This window comes from Zootoca vivipara, chromosome 3, assembly GCF_963506605.1.
Source record: "Zootoca vivipara chromosome 3, rZooViv1.1, whole genome shotgun sequence".
Classification (NCBI taxonomy): Eukaryota; Metazoa; Chordata; class Lepidosauria; order Squamata; family Lacertidae; genus Zootoca; species Zootoca vivipara.
Window position 1 is genome coordinate 73,616,003 of NC_083278.1, and position 17,710 is coordinate 73,633,712.

General features: G+C 41.4%; 1 protein-coding gene across 5 annotated transcripts in view; it reads right to left on the reverse strand.

Annotated features, from left to right (window-relative positions):
* Nucleotides 1-8,005: 8,005 nt before the first annotated feature.
* SIPA1L2 (signal induced proliferation associated 1 like 2) overlaps nucleotides 8,006-17,710 on the reverse strand; it is an 84,284-nt gene continuing 74,579 nt past the window's right edge. For 2 of the 5 annotated variants that reach the window (XM_035108446.2, XM_060272852.1), the window contains exon 23: nucleotides 8,006-16,692. In XM_035108446.2, coding sequence (XP_034964337.1) covers nucleotides 16,546-16,692 — 147 coding nt within the window. In that variant the 3' untranslated portion in view covers nucleotides 8,006-16,545. The remainder of the gene's footprint in view (nucleotides 16,693-17,710) is intronic. The other 3 variants (XM_035108448.2, XM_035108447.2, XM_035108449.2) reach the window with 2 other exon arrangements.

Below are 17,710 nucleotides of genomic sequence, written 5' to 3' on the forward strand. Positions count from 1 at the left end.
GAAGCTTTAATATAACATGAGTGGTATACTTTGAGAGTGTTATTTGGCAGATTCTTACACGGAGCTTAAAGTGAAACAAACGCTTATATGTCTATTTTTGCAACACACACAGCAGGAGGCTTGAGGCAGATTGTGTGGATTGGGTGAGCATACCAAAGAGTAGCAGCCTGGTTGGAGCTTGGCGCTGGATGAACTGTGAGGTGTGGAGGGAAAGGAGTTACCTGAGGCTCTGATAAGGAATATTAAGCATTTGCTGCTGTGAGGATGAGAGAGTGAAAGATACCGGAAGTACAACAGCAGGGATCATTCAGTTTGTAACTGAAGGGTTAACTCTTGTACAGTCAAACCTCAGATCCCGGACGCCTCTGTTTTGGAACGTTTTGGCTCCTGAACACAGAAAAGTAAATGCTCCAGTTTTCAAACTTTTTCGGAAGCCAAACATCTGACGTGGCTTCCGCTGAGTGCAGGAAGCTCCTGCAACCAAACAGAAGCTGTGCCTCATTTGTTGAACATTTCGGAAGCCAAACGGGCTTCCGGAATGGATTACATTTGACAACCAAGGTTTGACTGCATAAAGCATACAAAATGTGTATGTTACAGAAAAGGGCATGGAAAGAGGGGGATATGATATACTGTAATTGAACTCACACATTGTAGCATTTCTAGATGTTGTGAAAGGCATAGTACGCTGACTTCGCCAAGCTCTTAGTTTGTAGCATAATACCTATGAATTATGCTTTTATCTTATAACTCTGTAAGCCATTCTGGTAATATGCTTGAAAGGCAGAGTAAGAACAGTAACTGAAACAAATGTCCACACCTTTTTCAGCAGCAGCTACAATATGCTACATAGCTCTAGCCTTTAGTGTGATTATTACGTTTTCAAGCCATTATGTTACGATTTTACATTGGAGCAACTTGTCATTTACTGCAGCCACTATTAAAAGGATCGTGGAGGCAGATCTCAGAGCCTAGCAGGATGAACAAAAAACAACAACATGGCGGTCAGTATTAAAAAATGTTGCTCCGGGGAATTATAAATTGCATTTCATGTCAAAAGCAGAAATATAAGATAGCTAAGAAGAGAAGATGAAAGAATGCAGTGAAGAAATCATCCTAGCCAATATTATATCAGTGTACTACAGAGCACACATGCACACAGCTAATGAAGATTAACGACACAATAAAAAGAGACAGAATTAGGAAATGCAGCAAAAAGATGGAGGAAAAGGGGGTTAGAATAACTGAATACAGGAATGTACAGATGTCAAAGATACAGAGCGGCTGAATTGGAAGCAGGAAGACAGCATGATAAAATGAACAACTGAAACTTTCTTGTAACGTGAATCAGAAATAGGAAGCAATGGGTTGATATCAAAAGAGGACGGCGGTGGAAACAATGCAATTAACGTATAGTAAAGATTATGCAACTGATGATATATCATGTAATGAATGAAAGTGGGGAAACCTCAACAAATGTAGGCAGCATGATCTGGGAAATTATGAAGCAACACAGAGCAAAGGTCACCAGAATTTTTTTAAAAGATCATTAAGACACGAGAAGAATTTTCCTTGCTTAGATCTTTGAGAAATTTGTTCACATCTGGGAAGCCTCATTTGATCAAATACACCTGGAATTTGGAAGACAATTGGAATATCTACATAAAGGAACAGATGGATTCAATCGCTTCAAAATGAAGGAGCCCTGAAGTGATTTACAAGGACTACAGCATGCATACATATATATGTAATAAAAACCCATCAAAATGAAATAAATATACAGAAAATGTTCATTCACAAAAATCACCCAAAGTTAAATTTTATATTGTTGTGCTGGTTCTTTAAGGTTTGTTTGTTTTTTGAGGGACTTTATGTGATGTTGTTGTATTTCCATTGTTGTGACCCATTCTGGGGTTGTTGTGAGATGAAGGCATATGAATTTTACAAGCAAGGAAGCAAACATATAAATGAGCGTGCTTGTTTAAGGCAGAGTCCTTGGGGAGCTCCACCCAAGTCCATAACTGAAAGTAAAAGAGGGCCAGGATGTGTGTTAGAGCTTTTGCAGGTCAGGCCAAGAGAGGGTGGCAACACGTTGGCAGGAAACCCAGCTAGTAGATGAAGCAGAAGAAGCTTGCAAAGAGCCCAGTGGAACCACAGTCAGGATGATGATGGCTGATACTTCTAAGGAGCAAGACATCTGCATTGCCTATTGGGAAATCTTCAGGCAAAATTCCATCATCCATTACAGAACTGGGTGTCTGCAGGAAACCTGCTCAGTGGAGGAAGTGGTGGGTCCCATTCATATAGCAAAGGAGGCTACAGTGCCCACAGTGAAACTCCAGTCCATACAGTTGCTGATTCTGGTAAGGGACAAGACATCTGCATTGCATATGAGGAAGGTATTCTACAAAAGAGCACCATCCATATAAGGATGGTGTATCCTGAGGAAGCATAACTAGTGGAGGATATACATGAGCCTATTCTTTGTGGAGGAGATTGTAAAGCCCTTAATCAGGCATCCCCAAACTGCGGCCCTCCAGATGCTTTGGCCTACAACTCCCATGATCCCTAGCTAACAGGACCAGTGGTTGGGGAAGATGGGAATTGTAGTCCAAAACATCTGGAGGGCCGAAGTCTGGGGATGCCTGCCCTTAATGAAGTTCACACACACACATACACACACACACACACCTTAGACATCACCCTTTCCCCAAAAAGACATCATTCTGGATTCTGGGAGCAACATCATCACCATCACCATCTATTATTATTATTATTATTATTAATTATTATTATTATTTTATATACAGCCCTATACCCACAGGTCTCAGGGTGGTTCACAGGATAAAATCACAATATAAAAACACAGATATAATAATGTACAATACAATATAAAAACCCTACAATATCAAGATAGGAGGCCATTTTCTGTTTGGCTTAGAAGAATTAAAGGATGCCTAGATCCAGGTTTGGGGCAAGTATTCTTTGGTTGGAGAGCCCCTTGTAGTGATTTCAGCTTTTTAAATGAATTTTAAAATCCTGATGTTAGAAACAAAGAAACTTGACTTACTTCCTTCCAAGGTGAGGGTGTGTGACTTAGCTAAGTCTAAGAAAAAGGCTTACTCTATGGTCTTAACCCCGTCATGCACCAACTAGAGCTGAGCATGCTGGTTATTTGAGGCTGATTTATCCCACATTTTCTGCCATAAATTCCAGAGGCCTAGAAGTCAAGCTGTATTACCTCAGATGCTAATAATCCCCCAAAGCCTTTTTCAACAGCCAGAAATGGTTAGGAAACCAGCAAGGTTGCCCAGAGACCTTGGGGCCTTCTCTCGCCAACACCATGCATTGCTGAGGAGCAAGTCTGAGGTGCGAAGGAAAAGTGCTGCCATTCCTGCCGGAACCTATTACTGAGGCAAGATCTTTTAAACGGGAAACCCATCATTCTCCTCCCCAGCCCACAAAAATTACATTGCATTTAATTTGTGGTGCTGCGGCTGCATAGCTTGGCTACTGCTCCGCATCAGCTTCCTTGACTTAACTACTGCACACATCAGAATGAATGATATAAGGAGATGTGACTTGGTGCCAAGTTGATGCGTTCAGCTCTAGGGGATCTACAGAGAGAGGAAAAGCAGGTTTAAAAATCCAGAATGAAAAGCCAGCTCGCTGCAACTGAGCTCTGAATGGGATGCCAGACATGGGAATTTCACCAGAGGGAAAATGTGCAGGAGGCCATAGAGTGTATATAATGAGAGAGAAAGCAAGAGTGCACTTCTATACTCATAAAATGCAAGCACTAAGGCATATTTATATGTGAACTGCAGTCTTTCTTGGGTTTGGGAAATAATTAAATCTAAAGTTATTTCAAAAGGCAGGTGGCAATTGTTAATAAATAATAAAATAAAGCTAAAAGGAAAAATGAAATGCACTGAATGACTCCCAACATGAGGAACTATGTGTACCTAAACAATGTATATTGCACTCTTCAGCCAAAATAGGCTCTTAAATAGCTTATAGATCTTTTAAAAAGAGCTTGCAATCTAAGAAGTGCATTTTGTCCTTCATATCATTGTGTTTACAGTAGAGTGTTTTCCAATGCCTTGTCCACATGGTGCAAGCTGCAACCATATCAGAAACATGGGCCTGCTCCCAAACAAAGTCCTGGGGTGTGTTTTTCTCCTCCCCAAACTCCTTTAACTATAAAACTCTCCCAGCTGGATCAGACCAAGAATCCACTTAGTTAAGCATCTTGCTTACTACAATGGCCAATCACTGGAGATGTGAGGGCAATTGTCTTCTTCCAAGCGACTGGTACTGAAGGCATTCTGCATTTGAACCTGGATAATGTGTGAAGTTCAATGTATATTGTGTACTATTATCATTACACTGAGAGTTAGTCCATCCCTGCTCTACATCATAGGACCTATGGCATGGGCTAGTGATTCCCAAATGGATTTGAGAAAAGTACACATTACAGGATGGGAGGGAGGAACGCTGATCATGTGTAATTCCACGGTTAAACCACTTGCATTCAATTTAATCACACCATCTCTTCCTTATTTCCATTCCCCCTCTTGTCTTTGTGAGCTAACCTTTCAAACATTTGAAGATGGTCACCAAGTCCTATGTCAACCTTTTTTCCCTGAGGCCTCCCTACCCATTTCTATTGAAGAGGCTTTCTAAGCTCTTTATCATCCTTTTGGCAGAACCTCTTCCAATGAAAATTCTGTGGGTGGGTTTTTTTTTTTTAATGAAACATGCTATTTTCTGGGTGGGTTTTATCAAGCCCTCACATCTGCCAAAAGGAAATGAAGGGAAAGCAAAGCAAAGAAAGAAAAGGCCCTAGCTATTTGGAAAACAATGATTTTTGAACAACAGTTGTGTCATTCCATTTAGAGATACATGGAAATGTTTGTTATATTTTCTGCCAGAATGTCGAGATGCTATTTTATTGATATTATCTTGGAAATGACACAGAGGCATATTAATCACCAAAACTGAGAATCTGGGGCTTTGAAAGCATCCGTTGGTGCTTTTCTAAGTGACTGGGAAATAGAAATCAATTGAAATTGACTCCTCCCCAGTCATGTTTCTTATACAACTCCAGCAACAGGCAGTGTGATCTTCAAAGCATTTTGTTATAGCAAAGAGCATTCATCTGAGAAGAGCATATTCTCCTTGAATTCTGACTATAGGTGTCTCCTTACAGGCTGTGTTCTCAGGAAAACATTCTAGTTGGGCATTTTTAGTAGAACAGTTACTTCGCACACACCTAATGGGGAATCCTTCTCAGAAGGAAACAGAATTCCTTTCTCTTGACACTTACATTTCCCTTTCCATCTCAGTTGCCTGGTGAGTTCTAGCCAAATGCATAGAAAAAAGACACCTGACGACTTTATGCAAGGAGTGTCTTGCCCCCACAACTGCAGATGCCTGGGGCCTTGTGTCATCACCAGTGTGCATGCGCAGAGTGTGAGGTGTGTGCATGATGTCATTACACACACACAGTGTGTGTGCACTATGGGATCACACCTCCCTGGTGTCCTGATGTCACTCGCACATGTAGAGGGGCACAGTGATGTAGAGCAGGCACACAAGCCCAGATCTCCAGCTCATGTAAGCATGCATTCATTTAAAGTACAGCATACTGATAACAGCACACTTTTTTTGTATGTACGTGTTAGGCGATGATAATCAAGTACAGTATGTTGGAATTGGAACAAATGTGCTCCATGTAGACTGGGGAAGTCTATTGCTACAAGAGAAGTTGGAGTTCTGTTCCTCGCCTGTTGGCTGACGCATTTAGAGAAATACTTGACAGTGCAAATAGCACTGTGTTGATAGGCTACTCTTTTTTATATATAAAAAAAGTTCACTTGTGAGCCACCAAGGGAAATAATTTCATGTACATCAGAGGGAAAAGAGAAGCTTTAGGTTCATTATAAACTGTGGGAGTGAGATGGCGAGCAGAAATGTTCCTCTTGTCTGCAAAGATGATTCTTCAGATAAGAAGGGCAACATATTTGAGGATCTCTTGTTTAATGTTTATTTATGACATTTATATCCCACGTTTTCTCCAAGGAATTCAAGGTGGTGTGTATGTGGCTCTTTGCTTTCCATTTATATCCACACAACAACTCTGATACATTAGCTATGTTGGCTGCCCAGATATGCTGGTTGAAACTGACACGAGCAGGAATCCAAAACATCTGCAAGGCACTAGGTTGAAGAAGCATGTGCTGGCTGGAGTGTTATCCTTAGTATAGTGCAACAGCTGAAGTCATCCTTGCAAAAAATGTTCAACTTCTAACACAGACACTATTAAGAATATAAACAGAGCCTGTTGGATCATGTCAGTGGTCTAGCTCAGGCATGGCCAAACTCGGCCCTCCAGATGTTTTGGGACTACAATTCCCATCATCCCTGATCACGGGTCCTGATAGCTAGAGATGATGGGAGTTGTAGTCCCAAAACATCTGGAGGGCCGAGTTTGGCCATGCCTGGTCTAGCTAGTCCAGCATCCAGTTCTCACAGTGACACAGTGACACTCTGTGACAGTTACTTTCATATACTACTGATTGTGTTAGCACCTGAGCAACAATCTCAATTCTCAAACATCTTGTACTAACATTACCTTGGATCTCACCCACAGAGACTGGCCCAAGGTCAACCAAGTGGCTGAGCACCTTGAATTGGGCCCAGCAATGAACTGGCAACCAGAACTTGGGCTTCCATCCAAAGGGAGCGATACCTATTACAGGGTCTCATTTTCACTGAGAGATCTTCAATGCACAAAAGTCTCTGTACATAATCCCTAGTAACTTGATTTAGTCATAGACCCTAGACTGGGGTTAGCGTTGCCACAGATTTTGATGGAGGTAATGCAGCTGGGTTACTGAGTGTGGGCACCTTGAAGCTTTCCATGTCTGAAGCAGGGTGGGGTATAAAGCCTCTTTGTGAGTGAGTGAGTGAGTGAGTGAGTGAGCCTTAGCTTTGGCTGGACACGCCCCCTTGCATTCCTCTGACAATATTGCAGAAGGATGGTAGGAAAGAAGCCAGCTGGTCTCTTGATCTGTAAGGGGTGGATAGTGGAACAGCAAGGTCCAGCTACCCCCTAAGATTCTGACTTTGTGCCTCCTACTAGCTCAGGGGTCTGCAACCTTTAAGACAAAAAGAGCCACTTGGACCCATTTCCGAAGAAAAAAAATAAACTGGGAGCCGCAAAACAGGGACGTAATTAGAAATCAGAGGGCCCCATAGCAAAATTTGCTATGCCCAATAATCAATGCCCCAAAATGCCATAGAAAATTAATCAGGGCCCCAGTGTACCATAAATCATAATCAGTGCCTGATGTAAATAATAATTAATAATGAGGGCCCAATGTCATCCTCGTCATTATAAAAATAACTTTGAGTTTGGGCTGCCTTGATTACTGGGAATGGGCAAAACTCTGACTCCCTTATTAGGACACCTGTATGGTTTCATGTGTGTTGCTCCCATCAAGTGAACTTATAAAATTTCCTCATATTGAATCAACCCATTGATTAATACATCTACCTCAATCTCCTGACCAGGCCGGCAGGAGGCCACAGGCAGGCCGCAGGCAGGAGCAGCAGCAGCAAACACGCGCTCCGAGCCCGCAAACCTTTTCTGCTGCTGGGCGGGAAGAAGCGCGCCCATTTAAAAAAATAAATAACTCCGCCCCACCCCCCATGAGCCTATTGGCTGCAGAAATGCGGCAGGGAGGGGCTGATGCAGGGAGGGGGCCGACCACGCTCCCTGGGCTGCTAACGTCACCTTGCGTCCTTTTTGCACAGCGCACGCGCACAGTGGAGTTGTGGACTCCGGTGGGCGCCGTGCGGGGCGCAGGCGCACAGCGCGCCGCCGCAGCTGTGTGCTCCGGCGGCGGTGGGCACCGTGTGAGTGTCTGGCGGGCGTGGCAGGCACCGCCGCATGGCTCAGGCGGCGCATGGCTCGGACGCCTCCTCCCCTCGTACCCGCTCCGGAGCCGCAGGTTGCAGACCCCTGTACTAGCTAAAGAACTGACTGTGGAGGACAGGTTAAGAGATTAAAACCTGAGGTTTTAAGGGTTCTGAGAAAAGAATAATTTGCCTATTTTATTAATAGAGGCCTCTGCACCTAACAGAGTAGCATGCAGGAGCAAGAATTAACCTTGCTTTCCTAATGAGCTTTGATAATTTTTTTTTTGTGACTAAGAAATGTAATAATAATGATGGCAGGGTCAAAACTGGAAATACTGATAAGCTTTGGTGCTTCCTTCCAGAAGAACAGTAGTGTCTGGATAGTGAGCCACAACTACTGTAGGTTCAAATTGCAGGCCTCCTGGGAGTCAGCATGGAGCCTTTTGCTTTAAGCCACTGTAGCCCTCCCTGGAAAATCAGATGTCCAAGTAGTTTGGCTCCTGCTGAGTTTGGATCTCATTTCTCTTTCTTGTGAGCACAGTTTGGGTTAACAAGTGGATGTGCTTCAGTAGCAGGCAGACTGCTACCCATCCAACATTCGCCTATTCTCTCTACATTTTCTTGACTCTACACGCCTTTTCCTTCTTCCCCAGCCAAGCACTCTCACTTCCTGCTTCCTGCTTCATACCTTCCTTATGCATGTAGCTTGCCTCCAGGGAAAGGCTGGGCATCAATTAGATGCATTGCCTCTATATTATAGATATGATAGAGGTCATATCTATAAGCAGTGATTTTTTCTGGAGGTACTCAAGGGTACGCAGTACCACAACTTTTCCCCCCTAGAAGAAAAGCATTGGTCAAGTGTGGCACTTATTGTCACAACTTCATGGTGAGTACCAGTACCATTTTTTCTAGGAGGAAAGCACTGTCTATAACAGGCATCCCCAAACTTCGGCCCTCCAGATGTTTTGGACTACAATTCCCATCATCCCTGACCACTGGTCCTGTTAGCTAGGGATCATGGGAGTTGTAGGCCAAAACATCTGGAGGGCTGCAGTTTGGGGACGCCTGGTCTATAAGGTAGCTTCCCAGCTTGGAACTTAACCCCTTCTCTCCTGTGGTAGAGATACCACCTGATTTTTACCTCCCAGTGACAAGACCTTGGCCACTGTTAAAGGTAAAGGTACCCCTGACCGTCAGGTCCAGTCACGGATGACACTGGGGTTGTGCACTCATCTCGCTCTATAGGTCAAGGGAGACGGCGTTTGTCTGCAGACAGCTTCCAGGTCATGTGGCCAGCATGACTAAGCCGCTTCTGGTGAACCAGAGCAGGGGACGGAAATGCTGTTTACCTTCCCACCGGAGTGGTACCTATTTATCTACTTGCACTTTGACGTGCTTTTGAACTGCTAGGTGGGCAGGAGCTGGGAATGAACAACGGGAGCTCATCCCGTCATGGGGATTCGAACCACCGACCTTCCGATCGGCAAGCCCTAGGCAATTAAACATCTTCAGTTCATATGAGTTAGGAATCATTATAAAAGGACGTACATCCTGTTTGTTTTTCTGAAGAGGGACGTACTAAATACATATGCAAGATGCCACCTGCACAATTAGTCATAATTTATTTGGGTTCCAGTGACGGCATTTGAAGCAAACTGATCAAGACAAAAGATAGCATTTACATAAACAGAACATTTGGTTTCAGAAATGAAGCACAAAAACCTCGGATTCCTTTCCAGAAGACCTGTCTAGTATCTTCTAGTTATTCACATGTTGTGATTAAGATGTTGTTCCATGGGCTGACTGCCAACCATGCCTTTCTACAAGATGTTGAGCTGCCTTTCCACCCTGCCTCCTCACAAACAGATAGGAAATCAGTGAGCTCGCAGGCCCTGAAGCACTGTTCTGTTGCTACTCTTAAGAGAGACAGTGGAAATAGCTATGTTTGTGCTCCTGACATCCTGATCTTTCAGCACTTTTCTTCGAGAGAAGAACTGTGGCTTACAAAGGTGTAATCAAGGTATTCAGAATCGCTGCAGGGCAGCAGCAGGAGATGCTGGTCATGTTGTCACATGCACATATATAATTTGAAAGGGTACACATTTCTTAATAAAAAGAATTAAAATGTTGGCAAAGTATCACAAATTTCTGCCTACAATTCAACTATCCAATTTGACAGCCTGCTGCATGTGGGGTTCTCCAGCTTTTGACACACATAATACATTGGGGGTTTTGTGTGGGATGTATATTATTTGGAGCTTAGTAAAAGGTTTAAACCACATTCACTTCAAAAATCAATCAGCCAGCGGACTATGGATTGCCAAGGTCATGGTTAATAAGGACAGACTTCAATTTTATCTTTCTCATTCTTTGTCAAGTTGTTTGACCTCACTTCTAAGAGAGCATCTGGATATAATTCACCATTTCATCTATGATTGATTCTCTCTTCTCTATTTTCACTATTGCTCAGCTGATCATTAATTTACTGAAGATGTCACTGAAGATACAGGGCCCCTATACAATACAAAGGTCTACTCATGTACAAATTATACTTCATTAAAACCAGCAGTGGACCAGCCAGAGTATTGATAGTAGACTGATGACATAAGAACTATCATTGATTAGACCATTTAGACCAGCATTCCAAAAGCTCCCAACCTGATCGCTCTCAGTAAGTTCACAGAATGGAACGAAATCAACAGCCTTTCCCCGTTTGTTGCAGCATCTGCTATTCAAAGGTATACTGATTCTCAACATGGAGCTTCAACCGTTAGCATGACTAATAGCTACTGATGGACCTGTCCTTTACAAGTTTACAAGTCTAATCCTCTTTAAAAGCCACCTAAGCAAGTGGTCATCACCACACTTTGTGTGAGTGAATACCATTACCGGTAGTTGATTATGTGCTGCGTGGATCTGGTCTGGCAATCAACTTTGTTGTGTGACCTGGTGTTTTGCTATTATACAAAAAGGGAACAATTAATATCAATTTTCTTCACACCACTCATAAATCAGTAGACCTCTATTCCCGTGTCCTACTTCTACAGCTGCAGGTGCCTCCCCCCCCCCCACTGGTGTTAGCACTATTTTCAGTATAACTTTCTTTTATGTAGATTTACGGTAAATTTCAGAAGTGTGTGATTCTCAACTTTGGGTTTTTGCTTTATGCTGCAATCAGCAAATATGCCATAAAATAGCCATGTACATTTATTCCATCCCACGATTCTTAGGGATAAAAGGAAGAAAGCCTAATCTCAAATCTACTGCTACTCATGTGTAAAAACATGTGTATAAGTAACCACAGTGGGCTACCACAGGAATGACAAACATAGCAAATGTGGAGTGGGAAACATAAATTTCAGTTCTGGCTAAAAAGAAACAACTGATAATAAAGGGGAATGATAGACTCTTACTTGCTAAATCTCAGTAAGCAGCTAAATTATCGTCCCTATCACAGCAGCTGCAAACATAAGACAGTGTCTATTACTACACCTCAATTAAATCATTCTCTAAAAAGATATGGAAACTATTTATATAAATGGTCATCTATTTGTTCAGCGAAAGTCTGCTTTTTGAAACTACTTAAATTTGCTCATAATTCTAAGGATGATTAGCACCATGCTTTGAAGTTTCTTTAAATTGAAGAGCTTGACATTTGGCAAGGCTTTTAGACAGATGGGTTTAACCCAATGCCTTTTATTTGAAACCAAGCTCTAGTGGAACGTGCAAGTGCCACATTTAATTACTTTAAATTAATGGGACTTTTTCAAACAATTGCTCAGAATTCTAGAAATCAAAGCCAGTGCTTGTAAAGTGCAGAATTTTGCAATACAGTTCCTTCCACGACGATCACAAACTGTGGTGTTGGGCACTTGGCCACAGCATTAATCTTCCATCTGCACCATTATAGCCTGTTGACCTCTTAATGGTTTTTAACCATGGTTGACCAACTAAAAGAAAATACTTTTGTTACACTTCATATAATGTCACTCAGACCATGTTCATGTTTTCATGCAGCCGCTTAATTACGTGATAGCTTGGTCACTGGACATTTCTGAGAAACCATGAAGGAAAGTACCAACAAGGAAGAAAAATGTGCTAGGTGAGGGAGGATGAAACCTTAACAATACACGAAAAGGGTTCATTGCTCAAGGACATTCAAAGGATCACTATACAGAAGAACAATGAACATGTTGTAGACTGTAATATTTATTAAAACAAGTATACAAGTATAACAATTGAGATACAGGTATATCTTTAAAACATGAATGAAAAAGCTCAATGTTTTAAAGATTTGCTTCACTTTTATGAAATTGGTTTAATTGTTCATATTTGTAGCACCCTTGAAGTAGTGTATTTAAAAGCAAGTTGGGCCAATAAAGATTTTTTTTCCTTGCACACTTCCTTCAAAATTTCTTCACTGAATGCTTGTTTCAGACACATCAAGGCAGCACACATAAGTCAGGGGCGAGGTAAGTGTGGACCTCCAGATGTTACATAGGTAGTGGTCTGGGATGATGGGAGTTGGAGTCCAGAGGTTTCATGGCCCAAAACCTTTAAAATGTGGTATCTAATGTGATTCCTAATTTTTAAAATGCGGGAATTAAGATGTTAAAATAATCAAGACCACCTCCTTTTAAGATGTTGCAAACATTTTTGACCACCATGTATACCAGTACACAGCTAGACATTTTGAAGCAAATATTTCTGTGTAAATATGTATAGGATTGCACCATAAGTCCTGCAATGTTCAATGTGTAAGTGTGTATGGGATTGGAGACCATTTTACAGATACGACCCAGAGTTGTTATTAAACCACTGGCACCTCTTAGACTATGTTATTGTCCGTGCTAAAGATCACTGTGATGTGCTTCTTACCAGAGCTATGACGAACGCCAATGACTGCTGGACAGATCACCGACTAATACGCTCCATGATGGCTATCAAGGTTATACCTCAACGCAGGCTTCTAGGAAGGAAACCAAGGCCCAAAATGAACACTCAAGCCCTTCAAGATCCCATTAAGCGGGATTGCTTCCAAACGACTCTTAAGGACCATCTGCTTTCAGAATTCCCTGATAACATCGAGGAACACTGGACCAAGCTAAAAACATCCATTATTGCAGCCTGTGAACAAACTATTGGATACCAAACCAAGAAACACCAGGACTGGTTTGATGAGAATGACAGTGATATTGAATGCATGATTGACAAGGAAGGTCTTTTAGATCTGGCAAAGAGATAGAAACTGTGCCACTAAGAAAAAAACCTATGCCAACGCTAAGGCTGAGGTTCAAAGAAGAACCAGGGAGAAAAAAGGTCAAGAGATCCAGCACTTAGCTGACACTCATGATGCACATGGGCCAATAAATCATGGCATATGCCCCCTATGCTCAGCAGACGGTATCACATTTCTAAAAGATTAAAAAAGCTATTGCACTGCGCTGGAAAGAACATTACCAACATCTCCTTAAGCGCAACTCCCCCCTAGCTGCTGAGGCCCTCTCACAAATTCCACAAAAACAAGTTAGAGATGAGCTTGCAGTATCTCCAAATCTGGGAGAGTTGTGTACAGCTATTAACCAAATGAAAAACAACAAAGCCAGAGAACCTGATGGGATACCTGCTGAAATCTTCAAAGTGGGCAGAACTGAACTTACACAACAACTTCACAAGCTCATCAAAAAAATCTGGGAAAGAGAAGAAATCTCAGCAGACTTTAGGGATGCCAAAATTATCAATCTCTTTACAAAAGGTGAGAGAACTGATTGTGAAAACTATTGAGACATCTCTCTATTAGCTACGGCAGGCCAAATTATTGCAAGAATCTTAGCAAACCGTCTTGTAACAATATCTGAGGTGACCCTTCCTGAATCCCAAAATGGTTTTCGGCCTTCTAGGGGGACAGTGGACATAATTTTCACTGCTTGACAGCTTCAAGAAAAATGCAGAGAGCAAAACCAACCCCTGTATATGGCGTTTATTGACCTGACTAAGGTTTTGACACTGTAAATCATAATGCCCTGTGGATGGTCCTTCTGAAAATTGGCTGCCCACATAAATTTGTAAACATCATTTGGCTCCTCCATGATAATATGACAGCAACAATCACAGATAACAATGACTTTCAAAGTGAACCATCCACAGTGGGATCAGGTGTTAAACAGGGTTGTGTTATTGCCCCAACTCTATTTTATTTCCATTGCCATGATCCTATACTTTGTTGAAGGGAAACTCCCCACCGGAGTAGAAATCATATATCGAACAGAAGGAAAGCTCTTCAATTTGAGCAGGCTGAAAGCAAAGAGTAAGGTTACCGTAACTTCCGTCAGAGATCTTCAGTATGCTGATGACAACGTAGTGCATGCACGCTCAGAGGATGACCTCCAAACCATCCTAAATATCTTTGCAGAAGCTTACGAAAAGCTTGGCCTATCACTCAACATCCAAAAAACATCCAAAAAAACCAAAGTTCTGCACCAACAACCCCTCTGCAGTGCTAGAAATCCAACTCAATGGTGTAATGTTGGAAAATGTCAATCACTTCTCCTACCTAGGCAGTTACCTTTCCACAAGGGCCAATATTCATGCCGAAATCCAGCATCGACTGAGCTCTGTGAGTGCACAGTGTTTGAGGACCGGGACATTCGCAGGGAAACCAAAATGCTTACCAACCTTACCATATGCTTGTGAAACATGGACCACTTATAAACGCCATCTCCAACTCCTTGAAAGATTCCATCAACAGTGTCTCTGAAAAAAAAATTACACATCACTTGGGAAGACAGGCTTACTAATATCAGTGTACTGGAAGAAGCAAAGATCACCAGTGTTGAAGCAATGATTCTTCAACATCAGCTTCATTGGACTGGTCATGTGTGGATGCCTGATGATCGTCTTCCAAAGCAACTACTCTATTCCGAACTTAAAAATGGAAAGCGTAATGCTAGTGGTCAACAAAAGAGGTTCAAAGACTGTCTCAAGGCAAATCTAAAAAAAGTAGTATAAACGCTGACAACTGGGAAACACTGGCCTGCGAGCGCTCCAGTTGGAGAACAGCCTTTACCAAAGGTGTCATGGGCTTTGAAGACACTCGATCTCAGGACGCAAGGAAGAAATGTGCTAAGAGGAAGGCACGCTTGGCAAATCCACACCGTGATCAACTCCCGCCCGGAAACCAATGTCCCCACTGTGGAAGGATGTGTGGATCCAGAATTGGCCTCCACAGTCACTTATGGACTCATTGTTAAAACCGTGTTTATGGAAGACAATCTTACTTGGCTATGAGTGATCGCCAAAGAAGAAGAAGAAAGAAGATGGGATTGCAGACTATTTTACAGATACGACCCAGAGTTGTTATTAAATTGCACACTGTGAATTAAAAAGGGGTGTGTAAAAGTGAATTGAAGCAGTAGCTACTCAAGTTCTTAGATTTGGAACCAGAGTGCAAGCGAAATGTTTTAACTGTGCTCTTCCTTTATTGAATCTATCAAACGCAGCAGCTTTTGTTAATAAACAGAGAGTTCTTATTTGTGGTTCACATTTTTAACATTTATTAAAAAAGCAAAATGTATGTTCATTTCAAATGAAACAGTTAAAAATGTTAAAGTATACTTACACAAATTGTGTACTAGCAGCATCCAATAGTTAGAATTTTCTAGAACTCTGCAGTGCCATTTTGGCAAGCTAAACACACATTGTAGCTTGCAATCCACTGTCCTCACCATAGTGCAGATAAAACAAAAGCTTTATAAAATTAACAGGTTAAATAAGCTTAAATAAAGGTGTTAAATATAAGTCACTTGCTCAAAGCTTCTGTACAAAGATAAACAAATCTGGCATTATACAAATGATTGGCTGGCTTGCACCACATATGGTTTCAATAGTTAGTTTCTCTAGAACAATCTTAGCTGAACATGAACTATACAAAAGGAACTGACATTGGAGTGAACTGATTCAAGTGAGCCATTTACAAGGCGTGTGTATATATATTTTTAGAAAAATCAGAACACTGCTTAAATTCAGGCACCATTTTTTTCTGCAAATAAATAACCCCTAATATATATGCATCCAAACTAGTGTTAAACACCTCAGTGCTAATTTTTATAAACACAGTTTTGTGACTATTCAATTCTACTTCCATTCTTATTGCTATGACAATGTGACTGTGGAAATATCTACTGTACATACAAAAAAATAGAGCACCTTTAAACATGAAAGTATATGTCTAGTTTATTATTATTATTTATCTTACAATACTGAAACCCAAGCTACCATAAATTGCTTTAGCATCTTCACTGGAGCAGCTGAAGTACCGAAGATAAACCCTAATTTATTCTTCTTCAGGCAATCCCAAGTCAGAAGTATACTCTAAAATGTCTAAAATGACACCAGGAATTGTACATTCATCTTCACAAAAACAAATGTCTGCTATTCATTCTCTGTTTTCTTCAGATGAATATGAAGATAATTTCTTACTGTCAGTAGCCTGGGGCTGGGCAGAGATTACAGCAGAAAATGTAAAATGGATTGTGGACACAGTGAAATTATATTAGGCTACTTCAAAAGTTACTGGTATTATGTGACTTCAACTGTGCTTTTACAGGGACTTTGATATTAGGATTTCTTGTCTATTGTATTGAAAAACCATTCTGTAAATTTTCTTAGCTGAGCAGCTGCTGTTTGAGATTCTTCCTGAAGTCTCATGTTATCTTGTCTCAAATGTTGGACTTCAGCTTGGAGAACAGCTTTGTCTTGTTTTTCCTAGATAACAGAAAAAAAGGAGTTGAATGACGCTTATAGCCAGTGTTTTTGTTGCTCTTGTTTCTGAGTGAGTAAATAGACTTCTTTTTTCTTTAGCTCCCTCTTTGCAATGCTGTCAACTCTAAGCTGAATTCCCAAATTTGCTTGCTGGGTTGTTCTAAATCAGATAGCCTTGCAGGCTAAACAAGATAAATGAGTTTGTATAACCAAGTTTCTGCAGCAGAGCTGTAGGACTAGGCTACATTTCAGCACACTTCATCATATTCAGAGAGATCACTACACAAAAAGATAAGGAATATTTTTAGAGCTGTACATCAGATTAAGAAAAAACTACACAGACTTAAAGCTACTTTCAAACAAAGTAGAAGGCAACAAGATGTCCAGCTGCATGGTTTCTACCCGCTGAGTATTAAACACTGCCATCCAAAATGAACAGATAAGCATTTGTGGGGAAAGAATACATGCTGGACACATGATGTTGGGAACAGCTTCCAAGTACAATGCAAATGCATCAACGTTAATTTTATCAGCAAGAGACACAGGGTCTGTTGCAATGCCAATGTTTAAAGGCTGTGTGCTCTATAAGCAAATTCAGAGGGTGTGGGGGAAGCCATATGATGTCGGTGTTGGCAAATGGGTAAGGGAACGCTACAGGGAATCACAGTACAGTATGTGCAAACCACCATTGCACTGCTTAATTCATACTATAAGTTTCACTGCTCTGGATGAGAGCAGAGCAATTACACTATAATGGGATACTGGGTCATTATACACAGTTTGACCTTACTGTACAGAAATGCAGAACACTCAGTACTACAGCCACCAACCTTAGTACCTAATAGAAAACATATTATTTAGGGGTATTAATGTTTTATTGACTTTGAGTGCCATTGGAGGGTTTTAAGCAGAGGTTGGATGGCCATCTATCATGGTTGCTTTAGTTGAGATTCCTGTATTGTAGGGGGTTGGACTAGATGACCCCCAGAGTCCCTTCCAACTCTACAATTCTATGATTCTA